Source organism: Ruditapes philippinarum, unplaced genomic scaffold (genome assembly GCF_026571515.1).
Source record: "Ruditapes philippinarum isolate M1 unplaced genomic scaffold, ASM2657151v2 ctg2625_1_1_1_1, whole genome shotgun sequence".
Classification (NCBI taxonomy): domain Eukaryota; kingdom Metazoa; phylum Mollusca; class Bivalvia; order Venerida; family Veneridae; genus Ruditapes; species Ruditapes philippinarum.
This window is the reverse complement of record NW_026857795.1, coordinates 155,001-170,926: the sequence shown is the minus strand read 5'-3', so window position 1 is coordinate 170,926 and position 15,926 is coordinate 155,001. Positions and strand designations below refer to the sequence as shown.

Sequence of the window (15,926 nt, the reverse complement as noted above, 5' to 3'; positions counted from 1 at the left end):
TACTTTTCCTTGTCCGGAGCATAACTTAAAACGTACTGGTTGGAATTCAAAATAAATTCATACAATGGTCAAGCACAATAAGAGGAAGTGCAGTCATAAGAACTATAACTCTATCTTCAGTATTTATAGATTTTTTGCCCTTTGTTCCTTTTCTTTGTCTTTCTGGACTTATTACAGAGTAATTCAATTAAACTTCATCAATGGCCAACCACATTGAAAGGAAATGCAACATACAAGAACAATAACTATCTTTAATTGCCCACAACCATAACTCTATATTTCAATTCTTTTACAAGGTATTCTGTTACTAGTAACATCCTCATTTCCGAAGCAGTCTTGTGGGGGTATTAATCACATTTAGTGATAGTTCTAGTTTACCTATGATTTTTGGCAGCCCTGTTTTTGTCGTTTGATTTATTAGTAGACACACATGTACGTACTTTGATTTTGGTTCTAAATATAAAGGTGTTAATGAGTCGAGACAAAATACCATTATGAGGTTGTGTTAAAAATCTTCCATAATTGTGTTTTATAGTATGAAAAAGACGTATATGAAGGTTAGTGCCAAGTTGTGCAAGCTTTGTATGAGCTTTTTATGAGCGGTGCAAGAAATGGTAGGTAGTTTAGATTAAACCCCGGTCAGTATTTTTTTCAGTACATATCACATAAAACGTTCATACATGTCTATAACAACATACCTGTCCTTTTGCTAATGAAATGCAGCATTACAAAATAAATTTTATTCTTATTTCTTGTGTATATTGACAATTACCCATCACGGTGTATATCCTGTAACGCAAGCTTGTGAAATTATATAGAAAACTAAAACACAGTAAGTAAATCGTTCCATAAAATATGAAGTATATCAAATAAAAAACATAAGCCAGAAAAAAGTATATTTTAACTCCTATCATAAATAACTGCAGTTTCTGTTATCAAATTTTCATCTGTATTTATTGCACAAAAATTCAATTGATTGTTTATATTTTTGTAATCATTGTAGAATTAATTGTTATATACGAGTAAAATACTGAAATTAAGCAACTAAAGTGTAATAGTATTTTTTTTTTCCTCTACAAAAACTCGTTTGATTGTTTATTAATTTTTTGAAAATGTTGTCGAAATAATTTTTTATAGTATAATACTGTAAGGAAGCATTCATTGTATATGTGGTCATCAGTGCTTCGTCCACAAAATCAGCGTTACCTTAATGATTAAATGCGTAATTATATAAAACATTTTCATTCATATAAACATTTAGACAATACACTTATTCAAGTTCAATTCAACATCTATAGAAAAAATCTCCGTCCGTCTGTCCTTTCGACCAACATTTTTGTCCGAAGCTTATCTCAAAAAGTCTTTGACATGTCAACATCAAACTTCGTAGGTGGATAGATCTTATTGAGGAGGAGTGCAGCACACATGAATGATAACCTACCCCGCATTGTTTTCAGTTATTGGCCTTTGTTATTTTCAGCCATCAGTATTCACATAGGTTTCAAATCTGTAATCACTTCAGCCATCAGTTTTCATTACCAAAAAAACCTCTTTTATTGAATTATTCTGCACATTCTTCCAATGAGCAAACACATTGGCGGGGGATGGGCATGCTAACATGGCTCTTGTGTATATTGAAAAAATCACCAAAACCAAAAATTTAGTTTATAGTTTTAAATAAATGCTTTATGTAAGCCACTCACTTTACAGTTCTGTAACTTTATGTATGACTTCCAGTAGTTCTCGTTCTTATCACGTTCCTGTAAAAGCTTTTGTCTAAGGTAAAGTATTTTGGCTTGAAAAGACCCACAGTTTTTACAGTTTAATTGAATTAATGAATAATATGGAATATTACCAAAGCCTAGTTCACACAGATCGTACCCAAGGCATCTTATTACTTTCGGTTCTTCAGTGATACTTGACAGAAGTAAACCACATGCGAACTTTTCTAAGTGAAGAAATAAAGGTTTTACAATCAAACATGGATTATGAAACGAAAACGAATGTACATACGTCTTGCCATTATTTTGATAGATCTGTGAGCAGTTGTTTGGCGAAGTGACAAACACAAAAAAAGTTATTTTCCCCGGATGGAACATTCCATTTAGGGTTTCCACAGCGTGTTGTTTTAATACTTCATATTGTTCGTTGTTGAAGCTTTTCTTCAATTCTGTTATCTCATTCTTGCGTACAACAGGTTGGTAAAACCTCAAAGCTTCAACCATGGATTTGATACCGAAATACTCGGCACATTCATATACCTCTAAAACTTTATCCTTTGGGGGATGAGAACCAGTCCGTAGATAGTTGAGAACATGCACGAATATATCTCCGTCAAAGTCGATGACGAAACGACATTGTTTATCACGTGGAATCTTTTCTAGATTTTCAAACATCTTAGACAACCTCGTTGGAGATTCTTTCATCAAGGTAAAATAATGCGTCGTGAGCAGTTTTCCTCCAACATTCAATTCTATAACCTGTAAAAATGAATTTAAGGATGAATTTATAATACACGACGTTCAAAACGAAGACGATAGTCACTTGCAAAACATACAAAGATCTACCCGAATCTATTCAGTACTAGCTAACTAGGTAAAAATAGTTATGTTAGTAATGTCTTCATATAATCGAAATTTTTGTAAATAAGTGAAATATATTTTTCTTTCATAGTTTCATAATTTATTTATTGAAATGTTAAAAAATCGATATATATTTATATACATGTATATATAATCAATAATCAATTATTCTGATATAAAATGTTTCAACTGCTAACAAATAAAGATAAGTATTTAATGAATTCGTACCTGTTCTTGATCCATTTCCACAAATCTTAGATGAATAAAACACTAAAAATGGATTAAAATAATAAAAATACTCTTTCATCAACAGCTTTATTTATTCGTAAGTAATACGTTCATAATTGTTTAAATTTTCCAAACACATAAAATAAAATATGTACATGCATTGTCTACAAACAATTTACCCAAACACAAAATCAATATGTTAACAAAAGCTTAATGATACGTTACAAATAGTTTTTGTTCGTAATAAAAGCCGTAATTTAAACCTTCTTTACTAATAACAATGTACCGAATTGCTATGGTGGCTGATTTCAGCCATTTCGTATGACGTGGGTGAAGGAGCGACTACACGAAAAAAGCGACAGAATGAGGAAAATATATAGATAGCTATATATTAATATAAAAATTATATCCAAAATGTAGTTTCAAACAGTACGGACAAATTACCAGGAAAAAAGAATGAAGCTATGCTTTTTTTTAGTTCGACTTTTTTTTCTTTTTGTAAAAAAAGAAAAATTGTTGTCGCCGTCCGCAAACTTGTACCTTGATCATAACATTTTAAGTTATTTTATACTGTTATAAAGATTTCACAATCATTTTCAACTCATTGGTAAACAAACTGACAGATTTTTCACCGATTATATTCTTTGAGGCAGGAATGTACAGGGGAATACTAGCACATGGTAAAAGTTATAAAGAAATATACAACGTAAGCAGAGACATTACAATTAATTACACCAGTATTTAAAAAGTCATTCATCTTGTTAACATTTATTCAAATTTATATCGTGAGGATTTTCAATTGCCGAATAATTAATCACACCTCATGTACTACTGCGTAAAGTGATATCTATCATGCAAACAGATATAGTTAATTTTCAATTTGATGAGTATATGAAAGTCTGTGTAAAAGCGCACCTGTTGCTTTGCAAAGTGCAACTTTTCGGACAAGGTATATCGACGATGTTATCCAAAAGTTGCTTTTAAAGGACATAGTTAGCTATGCATAATTATTTTTCATGGGAAATTTGTAACAAGTCTGCAAGACTTAACTTTGCAGTGCGTGAAACATCTGTTGCTTTGCTTTTTGTTTTGTTTGATTTTTATTTTACGCCCTTTTATTCACAGTGTTCGTACTATTTAGGGGGAAGGTTAGTTTCATACCATCGGTTCCTGGAGTTCACCAGTTACTGGACTACGTTTCCCCCCCGCCGCTAAACTACCAAGTGCTCTTCCGGATCGAACCACCCACGCAGGGAGGGTACCTCTCATTAGAAGTACAGGGCTTCTAACCCTCGACACGGAGGCGGGTCTTGTGAAAACGATCTAAACCATTCATTCTTTGCAGTCCGTTTCGGAAGAAGCACCAGTTCGGTCAGTGTAAATAGCCCTCAGCAATCCAGCTACCGACAATCCATTAATAGTAAGTTATACTTTTAAGATCAAAATTGAAATTCCTGAAAAAAGGTATGCATGAATAAAATACGATTTTTATTTATTATTCAAAATTATATTTGTCTTTCAAGTGTATAAACAATATATTTGCTGAAAAATTAGTGTTTGAATTTTGGAAAAGAATATTTCAACAATAAAAAATTGTATGAAGGAAATATGCCTGTTTAATGCTTAAAGAGCAAATGGCTCATTCAAACAATCATTGAAAGATGGTTAAAACTAGCAGAGACATTCCATGTTACAGATGTTTCAAGACTCAGCCGTTTAATCATGAGAATAACATAATTTTACTTTTTATAGAATTAATATGAAAAAGAAATCATTAGGATTCGTTTTTAACCTTTCAAACTTATACTTTGAATGCTATGTTGCTTGTTTTAAATAAGAAAAATCCAGTTAAGATCTATTCCTTAAGGTGAGCGATATAGGGCCATCATGGCCCTCTTGTTTACATGTATATGCTAGTGATATTATTTCTATAAACCATCAACACATTAAAGATGGAAACAATAATAACCATAATTTATATAAAGACCCAATTGAAATTTAAAATATTTATATACAAGTTTCTTCGTTCTTATTATTTGGCGACGCCGTGAGCGGCGTCGTCTCTTTATGGAATGCTTTTATTTTGGCCTATGGAAGGAGCTGTTATTATTAGCAGTTAATGTCATGTTGTGTTTAATTAGTTTTATTTTTGATTCGTAAAATCAAATAAACAAATATGTTGTTATATTTGTATTTAATAACTTTATGTAAAAAGCATGTGCATTGTGATATTATTTCCACGAAACTGCAGGTTAAGTTTAACAGCTTGTCCCTTAGTTTTATTGACAATACTAAACCCGGATTTCGAATATCGTTGTGGTCTACATTGATGCGTATCCATTCATTCATTCATTTATATATTTTCAAAAATTTCCTACAAGAAGAAAGTTCACCTGCAAAGGAGTATAAGGGTAGGTAATGGAACTGTTGTAAACGATTATCCTATTGATTTTATCCTTATTACGTTTATCTGTTGCGCAGAATGGTTTTTTTACAAAGTGTATCAGTATCCGGATGTTGAAAAGCTATCCGATTTCTGCAATTACTGCTGGTCAGATGGCCATCTAATCTTTTATGAATACTTTACCATTAATTTGCATGGCTTAATAAAACTGAGCCTGCATCATTTCATAAATTTGCTGTTTAGGGTGTTCTTTTGGGTTTCAGGTTTTCTCTTTTTTAAGGGGAAGTAACTCATGTTTACTAAATTATTTGTTCTTTTCTGTCTATCTTAGGTATTACTTATAATACTATTTTTGTTGTATAAAATTTACCAGTTGTAAGGTCATCAAAAGCATGTTAATGTTAGGATTTCATATTTATTTAATAGAAACTGGGAATTATTAATGTTATGTGCATACATGTACTGTATATCTTAGTATATTGATATGATGGGTATTATAATATTTCTGAATTTAAAGAGTTACAGTTAAAGGGATGAGACTTTCATTTAAAGTTATAAATGATAATACATGTAATGATTGAAAATGTCCTTAAACTTGGATCAAGCAATATAATTAATAAAGTCTCAAAAAGTCATATTCTGAATAGTTATTCTAATGTTTAGCATAATACATGTGGCATAAGTTTGAAAAAGGAACAGCTTCTGTTTTTGATCTGTTGTGTAATGGAGAGACACCGGTTCTCAACCTCCAGGTCTCTGAGTCAAAACCCGACGAACAGATTTACTAGAGTTAGATGTGAATTGCCCCTTGAATTAAATTTTTGCCACTAAATTAGTATAGTGGGTTGGTTTGTGCCCACATGAAAAACCAACATACATGTCGTCTTGTAGCAAAAAGTAAACCGGGCGCCAGATGAAAAAAAGAAAATACAAATTACACACAAAGTGTCTTCGTTTGTTGTCCATTCTTCATGTTTTCACCCGCGTGCCCTTGGATGCAAAATTACAAATCAGCCTTCATAAAATTTCTTATAATAGAAAAAAGGTTAGTTTTTTATCTGTACAAAAATTGATATTGTACATGTATTAGCACAATTATGTTCACTTTCAAATTAATATAATTAATATAATAAAATAATGGCACAACCAATAACTGTCTAAGCCCTTTTTAGTAAAAATAATTACTGTATACAATTATAATAATTTTTATATAAATTAATATTTTAATTCAAACAATGAGTATGTAAGTTTTTTTTCTTATTTATTAATTAAGAATTTATTATCTGTTAATTTAAAAATCTAAAAGTATATGTCACGGTTTAGAACTGTAATTATTTAGGGGAGAAAATGTGTAAGCGGCCAGATAGCTTAATCGCTACAGCTGCGGTACATTATTCAGTGGGTCAAGGGTTCGAGTTCTGGTCTTAAGCTGAAAGTTTTTCTCATCCTGTGACTGCATATAAGCATGAGTTATATTCACTATGCTCTGTAAACATAAGAAATTCAAGGACACAAATCAAAATAGTGGGGAAATATGTTGTGGTTTAGAAGTGTTCATTATAAACGGGGAAATGTTGTAGCTTTGCGGATAGGCTATCAGTTTGGTCTTTTGAATCTATGGGTTCGAGTCATGGTTCAGGCAGTTTTCAGTCCAAAGGGTTTAGAGAAGTTGTTGTGTTATTTTTCTAACTGGACACATGTTCTGATTTCATTAACAGATTTGCATCGTTAAAGTTTCTGAAGATTGGACAGAAGGCAGTGAGCATGATCTATTTCTACAAAGGGCATTCGATTACAGTTTGATTCACCACTATGCTGCACTGTGGTTTTTGTTTTCTCATGAAACTTCCAAGCTTTCTGCATATGTTAATTTTAATGGTTTAAGTCTTATCTTGATGACGCAGCTGGCGTGATGTGGTTTGGGTATCATGTTACCTTTACTATTGGGTCCCCCTGTATGTTATTTTTAGGTTCTCTGCTCTATGTCTAATATGTCAATGACATGTCTGCAAAACTAAGCAATAAGCTTTTATTATAAGCACAGGCACGAGTATCAGACCTGGGAAGAAAAAATATGACCAGATTGATAAAAAAACTGTGTTCATCTGAAAAGTGTCAAAAACCAAAAAAAAAATGTAAATAATGACCCCCTTTAGAAATATACTTTAAGTTAATTATTCTAAGTATATTTTTAAAGGGGTCATTATTTACATTTTTTTTTGGTTTTTATGAACACAGTTTTTTTTATCAATCTGGTCATATTTTTTTCTTCACATGTCCGATACTGGTGCCTGTGATTACATGCTGATGACTCAGGAATCCTTGTGTCTGGTAAAATAAATCTGAAGAAATTCTTTCTTATTATAAGTATGAGTCTTAATAGATTGGTTAATTGACTATAGATTGTCTTTGCATCGTGGCAAGACATGTCTATTCTTTTTAATTTAAGTTTCAACTTAAACTTGGCCTAGACTCCAGGTCACATGTAATGGTACTGTTATAAAGTACACATCTTTCGTTAAGTATTTAGGTGCAGACCTGGATCAAATTCTTTTGGCGTCGCCCTTTGATGCTTTGCATCAATGCTTTTCTTGTATGCTATTGCAATGTTAATATTTTTCAACCAATGACCAAGATGCGATTTTTAAAGATATACTGGTAAGTGATGGTACATGGTGTGAAAGCAGGACTTAACGTAAATGTCATCACTACTATCACTCATATGTATAATATGTAGTAAAGTTTCAGTGGGAATTGCACGAAATCTCGAGCGCTAGAATTATTTAACTAAAGCAGGAAGTGATGCTTAAAGAAGCACTTATTTTGAAAATCTTAGTAGCTAGCGTTCATTTTGAAAATCTATATAAAATGCAAACCGTATAAAGTGGCAGCTAATAGTATCATAATTTTTGTTAAATATAACAGGGATTCATACAGATCCTGTAACACAATTTTTATGGTTTTAAATCATAAAAAGATGCTGAAATTGAGATTTATCAATATTGTAGGTTCTAAAAAGCATTTATAAAGATATTACCAAATTTAAGATTTTATATAAATAATATTAATTTTATATAAATAATAAAAAATATTTTCTATAAAGTGGAAGTCAAATTTTACAATAAGAAATGAATTCATACATTTTAATGATTGCAAATAATATGCCCAAATATTTGCAGTGCATATACTACATATTCTTCCATGTTTGAAAATTGTTTATTTGCATGATTATGTACTTATATATTTTTTATCCTTAATAGTGGCTCCTTACCTCAAGATCCCTTTTCAAAATTTCATTTTTTATTTGTTGCCTATTTTTTCGTTTAGGCAAAGATCTTTTGTTGGGAAACATTTTACGCGCTTTGTCATGGGGAATGACACTCTTGGTTGTCACTTGAAGTTCCTGATAACCGCCGTTTATAAACACAATCTTACGTTAAAATTTCCAATTTTATCGTTAGTGTGAAATTATTGAATTCTGGCTTACCCGGGCTTACGGGGTGTACGGTAATTGCACTTCAGTCGTCCCATGAAACAGGGCATCAAGGCTGGCCGCATTTTCAAAGTTTGTTTGTGTTGGGCCTTTCTTTTAGGGATTTCTGTATTTCTTTTTTTTACTACTTTGCACAACATTTTAATTTTTAACAACTATAGTAAATAGCAAATGGGCGGGTTTTATTGCTAATTATTGTTAAAAATCGGCATTTTTTGAGGACCTAGGGTATAATGTTAGTCGGTATAGCACATGTACTATAATTGCATAATTACGTGCAACTTGTCCGCCTAGGCTCCTTGCCACTGGTTCTTGTTGCTGGGTCGCATGGAGGTTGTGTTCATTGAACGCCAACTTTTTTTGTTGATCTTGTTTATCATATTTGACACTGAAGCATTGCTACATTTTATCAAGCCTTTAGTTACATTGATGATTATATGAATATACATACGACGATGATGTTGGGGAGATGATAGAGCTCCGCAATCCGTAGACTGTCTACGTCAGAAAGTATAACAGGTTTACAATAATAACAATGAGTGAGCAGTTCCAGACCAAGTGAAGCATCCAGTGGCGGCTGTTTCAAATGTTGCAGCAGGTAAACGTAATCGACCGGCTCGTAAGAAACTTGCAATTTTTGGTTATATTGTTTCCATCTTTTATGTTTTAATAGGAATACTGTAACGAGCATATACATGTACAAATGCCGCTGTATTAGAAAAACAAGAATAAAGATCAACAAGGCAAAGGCAACGTTCACAGGACGCGGCCCCCGACACACTAAAAAAAACAACCTAGAGCGGACTTAAGGGTGAAAGGAGTGGGACATGTAATGTGAAATAATATCAACTAAAACGCGCTAGAGTTTTAGCGTACTGATAATTTTATCTTACTGATTTTCCGCGCATTTATGTTTTGAAAAAATCCCCCAAATTATTCCGTATTACGAAGTCCGTTTACGAAGTCCGTTTAAGATAAAAAGGTCTAATATTTGGCAATCTTTGCTCTCTGTTCACTATCATAATGTCCGTAACTTTCACGTTTACGCTTTACACCACTCTTTGGTGATAACATTTCAAATACAGCTTTGTTTGCCGCTTTAATCATTTTTTTCTTTTCTGGTGTGCTTTCCAGTTCATGATCAGGCAAAAACCATGCCGAAACATCCCTGCATTCTGAGTGTTTATTTTTTATCAACCACCCTTTTAACGACATGTTTAGGATGCGTACATGTACATGTACATATATAGAGACAATTTTTTGCTGTATTGTGATCACAATTCACTTACCAATACAATATAAGGCTAGCGTATTGTTAATCCCATTTCCTCAATTATTGAAGATCAATAGTCGGCTAATGGATTTTACGGCCCCATCGGACTGTCCAATCCGCGAATATTTCTTTTTTGGAAATCAAGAAAACGCGGAAATTAATATTTGCGAATATGTCCGACCTAGGCAAAACGCGAAAATATGTATTCACGAATATGAATTGGGTTGCAGTATTAAGATGTTCGTGGGCAGCTGTCATTCCTAAGACGGATTTTTGATTTTGGGGTCAGTTTTGTGGATATAGTGTTTTGTTTGCTCTCATTAAACATTACAACTACATGCTTCTTGTCAGAAAATGTGAATTCTTTAACGTTCTTACAATTTAAGGATAGAATGTTGTTTGTGATTTGATATGAAATGGAAAGTATCAATACGATAAAATGTATTAGTTTTTCACTAAAGTTTTGTCTTTAGATTTATTAGTATTAGAAAGATAATAGGGACATCCATGAATTACATTGTATGTACTTAATATTGGATGTACATGCAATCTTTATAGAATAAAAGAGTTAACAAGTCTGATATAGTTAATGAATCTTACGATTTTCATACCATTATGAGGTTGTGATTGTAATCTTCCATAATTGTGTTCTAAAGTACCTGAAAAAAGACGTATATGAAGGTTACTGTTTAAGTTTTGCAGGCTTTTTATAAGCGTCACTCAAACAAGAAACAATTCAGTGCATTCAGCCAAAAAACAAAACATTTATACAATAATATATCAAGTGTCTTTTATTTAATGGAATAGTAATATTTGACTGCAGCGTTACAAAGTGTAAGCCTTATTGCTTGTGTATATTATTAAATATTGCGTATCACGGTGTATATCCCGTAATGCAGGATAACGCCGAATTGTGCAAAAAAAATGAAAAAGTACAATACAATAAGTAAATTGATGTATATAATATATATGCAATCAAATTTAAAAATATGCCTGGGAAAAAAAACATATTTTACATCTCATTATATATAGTTGCAGGAAAGAATTTGCATTTCTATCATAAAATTTTCATCGATATTTATTTTGTGAAAAACTCTTTTTTTATTATTTTTAAAAACTTGCCGAATTAATTAATATATTACTAAAGAGGCAGCTAAAATGTAATTTTACACGAGGTTTCCATGTCAAAGTGCTTCGAGTAATCTTAAAAACGTGCCTTGGTTAAATACGTATATAAGCCATTTTCAGTTCTCATATAACACATTTTTAAATTCATATATATGTACACATACCCATATCAAAGTCAAATATACTCTTTTGCAATAAAAAAATAATTTACCTATTCATGACCAGTTCATAAATACTGTAATCCTAGAAATGTTCGCGGATACAATATTTAGCGTTTTTCACAACGTCGGCGATACAAACTTTCGCGGATTTGTAGTAGCCGTGAATTCCGCGAATATTAAGTCGCTACGGCCTACAGAGGCTACGTTTTTGATACATGTCCTCGCCTGTTGGGAACATTTAATTCTGCCTTTATTCTTTTTGTGACAATACCTTTTCATCTATTGACCAGTCGAACACAGAGAGTTGTTCCGTGAACACTTTTATCTTATTTCCTAACCTTTGCACCATGTGATTAAGTAAGATATAGTCAGACCCGTAAGCTTTTATTCTCATTTGAATCATAACTGTCTTCATCTTCAAAATGTCGATTTTTTTTACACAGTATCGGACTGTACATCGCTTTTATTATAACAACGTAACAGCTGCTTATCAATGTAGCACTTGATCGCCATTGTACTTTTAACAAAGGATTTCACCTACTCTTATGGAATGATATTGAGGTAAAAATTACACAATGCCTGCTTGCACTTTCATCACGCTTGTTGACAATTACACACTGCCTGCTTACTGTTACAATTTTCTCATTGACACTGCTATTGTGCTTATTGGTACAGTCATTATGCATATTTGCACTTTTAACACGCTTGTTGACAATGATACCATGCTTGCTGGAAGTTACAACTTGTTTGGTGTTTAGTCCCTGGTGTCTATATGGCTGATTGACAGTGCAATGTAGCGTAATGAAATATTTCAACATGCCGGGACTGTATATAAGCTTTGATATTTCAACATTGCACAGTTATAATGCTCCAAGAACAAAACATACGATGTGACCACACACAATAAAAGATGCAATTAGCCACTGAGCAAGTTGAAAGTAAGCATAATGATTGTGAACTGCAAATTTGCACATCACATTTTGATACCAGGGGGCACACGTTCGTAGTTTTCGGGGAATATGCCGGACTGTTGCCATCAGTTGTGTCCCTTTGTTTCAATTACACCATTAATTAGGTAGGATCGCCTATAGAAAAGCCGGGATCCGGGATCGTATTAAACATAATTATATTAATCCCGGGAATTGACCACCTACTCTCGGTGTATCATTATTATTATTAGTAGTATTATTATTAATATTATCATCATCATTTGAATGTATTTGTAGAGATTTCTAAATAAGTTTTATTTGTAGTAGTTATAAAAAAATCTTTAAAAATAACGTATTTTTTTCACAGACAAAAGAGTTGTGAATCAATTCAGCCAGAAAAGCCGGGATCGTATTAAAAAATATAGGGATCCCGGAAATTGACCAGTCTAAGAAGATATTTGTAGATAAAATATGATAAAAAGACAAGGAAATGCGGCATTCAATGAACGCAACCCCCACACGACCTAGCAACAAGAACCAAGGAGCCTAGGGCACGGACAGTTAAATCACTAAAATGATTCATAATTTGTAACATTTGCCCAGGGCACGGACAGTTAAATTACTAAAATGATACATGATTTGTAACAGATAAGGAATTCAAAGAAAACAAATAAATAATAGAACAACATGCCCACAAAGTGGAAGGGACAGCAGACCGGGGGAGGTGGGGGGGGGGTAATCAAAGAAATAAAAACTACTGGCAAAGCGTGGATCGTATTACACATGCTGGTCGCAAAGGCATTACGTTGGTTTTGTCCTGACGCGGCTCAAATATAGTTTATGAGTTTTCCCTCTATATCTAATACGATCCCGGATCCCGGGATTTTCCCTAACCTTAATTTGTGGAATTTCTAACCGAAAGTCCTCCATTTCTATGAAAAACAATTTAATTTAAGCAAATGAGATGTAGAAGGCGAGCTCAAATTTAATCTGGCCCCTAAATCAAATCAAATTACTTAAATTAGATGTACCATCATCATTACTGACTAGTTCCAGTTTGCATAAATTTTACAGTCAAAATAAATTTTGAACAATGAGTCAATGTTAATTGTTATGGCCTATATTTGGACGATATGGCATGCATATAGAATATTTAGTCAATGCTAGGGGTAAAAGAAGTAACCGACAGTCTATTTGTAATATTTTTGCTAAATAAAGTTACGATAAATGGCAAATTGAAAAGAAGGGGAAGTAACTATTGATATATCTCTCTATACATTATTTGGATATTCACGATAATCTTTCCGGGAAAAAATTATTCAAATTACGGAAAAACACGACTAGAACATAGCGCCCCCTGTTATCAATATGTGACTCATAATATTGAAATGACATTATGCTTAGTTACATTTTGCCTAGTGCCTAATAACATTTTCCATACTGGTTGATCACTTCGTGTATGCATTACAAATTAACCAAGATAACCATTGGCACAGCACGCTAGATTGCACTGTCATTTACTCAAATGAAAATATGAAAAAGGCATCAGAGACTAAACACCAAATAAGTTGTAACTTCCATGAAGCATGATATCATTGTCAACAAGCATGATGAAAGTGCAAGCATGCATAATGACTGTATTAATAAGCACAATAGCACTGTCAATGAGTAAATTGAAACAGTAAGTAGGCAGTGTATAATTGTCAACAAGCGTGATGAAAGTACAAGTATGCATAGTGACTGTACCAATAAGCACAATAGCAGTGTCAATAAGTAAATTGTAACAGTAAGCAGGCATTGTGTAATTTTTACCTCAATATCATTCCATATACTCTAAGCAAATAGTATTCAAGCCATTAAATGTATGCAATTTGTATTCGTCGTGACTACCGAATAACGTCAATAAGCATGATAATAATATATAAATAACACATGGGTTTGTGGGTAACAGTAAAAATATCATCCCGAGGAAAATACTGTTACCCGAGGCGTAGCCGAGGGTAACAGTATTTTTACGAGGGATGATATTTTTACTGTTACTCACAAACCCATGTGTTATTTATTTTATTACCCCGAACAAAAATACTGAGATGATCTGAAATTGTCAACTAAATCTAACTGTAACAAAAATAAACCAAGAATAACAATAACTAAACTGTCCTTACCTTTTAAGTTTTAAGTGTACTTTACCGTAGGCCTACTTGAGAAGTTTTCTTTTTCTTTCATTCTTTAAGCAAGTGATGATATCTACAAATCATAAACATACAATAAGCTAGGTTTTATTTAGGAAACAAAACACTAACCCATTTACACGGTTATGATCTGTGAAATCGGATCTTTCTGTTTCCAGAATATTCTTAGCATGGTTTTTGACAAACTAACGATGATATCCTATGTCCACCATATCTGTAACGTTTCACTGACTAAATTTGTTAAATAATCCTTTGTTGCATGCTTAAATCGTCTGTATGTTCCAGTTTGACACATTATTTACATTGCAATTACTTCCGTTGAAAACGGATGTTCACTTTTCGACTATTCAGCAAAAAGATATTTTATACGCGAAAAGCTCATCAGGGTGCAAACAACTAAATTTTATGAGTGTCATAGGGACTTAAGAGGAGAAATTGATGTCCTATCGGGGTTTAACGTTGAAAATAAGAATGAATCGAGAACAAAATGGCGGCCATTTCATTTCATTTTATTTAGGAAATAGACCACGTGACCTCTTAAAAAATACTGTTACCTATGTAACAGTACAAAATTCTTAGTCACGTGGTACACTTGCATTAACAGTAAAAATAACTCCCAGAGGCCTATGGGAAATTAGCATTACGAAAAAAGTGAGGGGTAATAACTAATAATTGACAAGTTATTTTTTTCAGGGTCCAAACAGGTATCTATTACATACACACATATTTCTTTACACATTTCTATAACACCTGCGTTAATATGTTGTTTTTTTTGTGTAATTAGATTATAATAAATATTCTGCACGTTTATGTTTATATTTGGTTGGAGCTATAAATTTTCGCTGATTAGTCATAAGTGACATATAGAATATAGATTCGCGGAATCATGCCTCACTTAAAACGCGTTAAATCTTTTCTAGGAAAACAGTAATAATATGTATATTAAATGAAATAGCTACCAAAGATTTAGTTTATACTTTGGACTAAATGCTTTATGTTAGCAATAGTTACAACAGTTATCTACATATTCCAAGTGGAATTGTATTTATTAAATCTATGCAATAGCTTTTTGCCAAGGTAAAGTAAATGTGCTTGAAACACCCCACAAGGATTACATTTTAAATGAGTTGTGGAATGATATGGAACTTTACCAAAGCCTAGTTCACACAGATCGTACCCAAGGCATCGCATTATTTCCGGTTCGTCAGTGATACTTGACAGATAGAAATTAAAATGATAGTCACGAAAGGGTAGACCTAAAGAATGTGCAATCCATTGCACAGATTCACAGGATAACGAATGAATAAACTTCTTGCCATCCCTTTCAGTGATCATTCCGCATTTATTTGTCCAAGAGGTGACATACATAAAGAACTTATCTTCCTCAGGATGGAACTTTTTATTTAGTTCTGCTACTGCGTGTTGTTTTAATATTTCATATTTTTCTTTGTCAAAAGTTTTTTTTCAATTCTGTTATCTCATTCTTGCATACAACAGGTTGGTAAAACCTCAAACCATCAAACAACAGCCACCGGA

General features: G+C 32.7%; 1 protein-coding gene across 1 annotated transcript; it reads right to left on the bottom strand.

Annotated features, from left to right (window-relative positions):
* Positions 1 to 962: 962 nt before the first annotated feature.
* Positions 963 to 2,973, bottom strand: LOC132751082 (uncharacterized). The gene is made up of 2 exons (XM_060741192.1): positions 2,811 to 2,973; positions 963 to 2,480 (listed from the first exon to the last, which is right to left on the bottom strand). The coding sequence occupies exons 1-2, from the start codon at positions 2,823 to 2,825 to the stop codon at positions 1,674 to 1,676; spliced, it is 822 nt and encodes a 273-aa protein (XP_060597175.1). The 5' UTR covers positions 2,826 to 2,973; the 3' UTR covers positions 963 to 1,673.
* Positions 2,974 to 15,926: the final 12,953 nt, after the last annotated feature.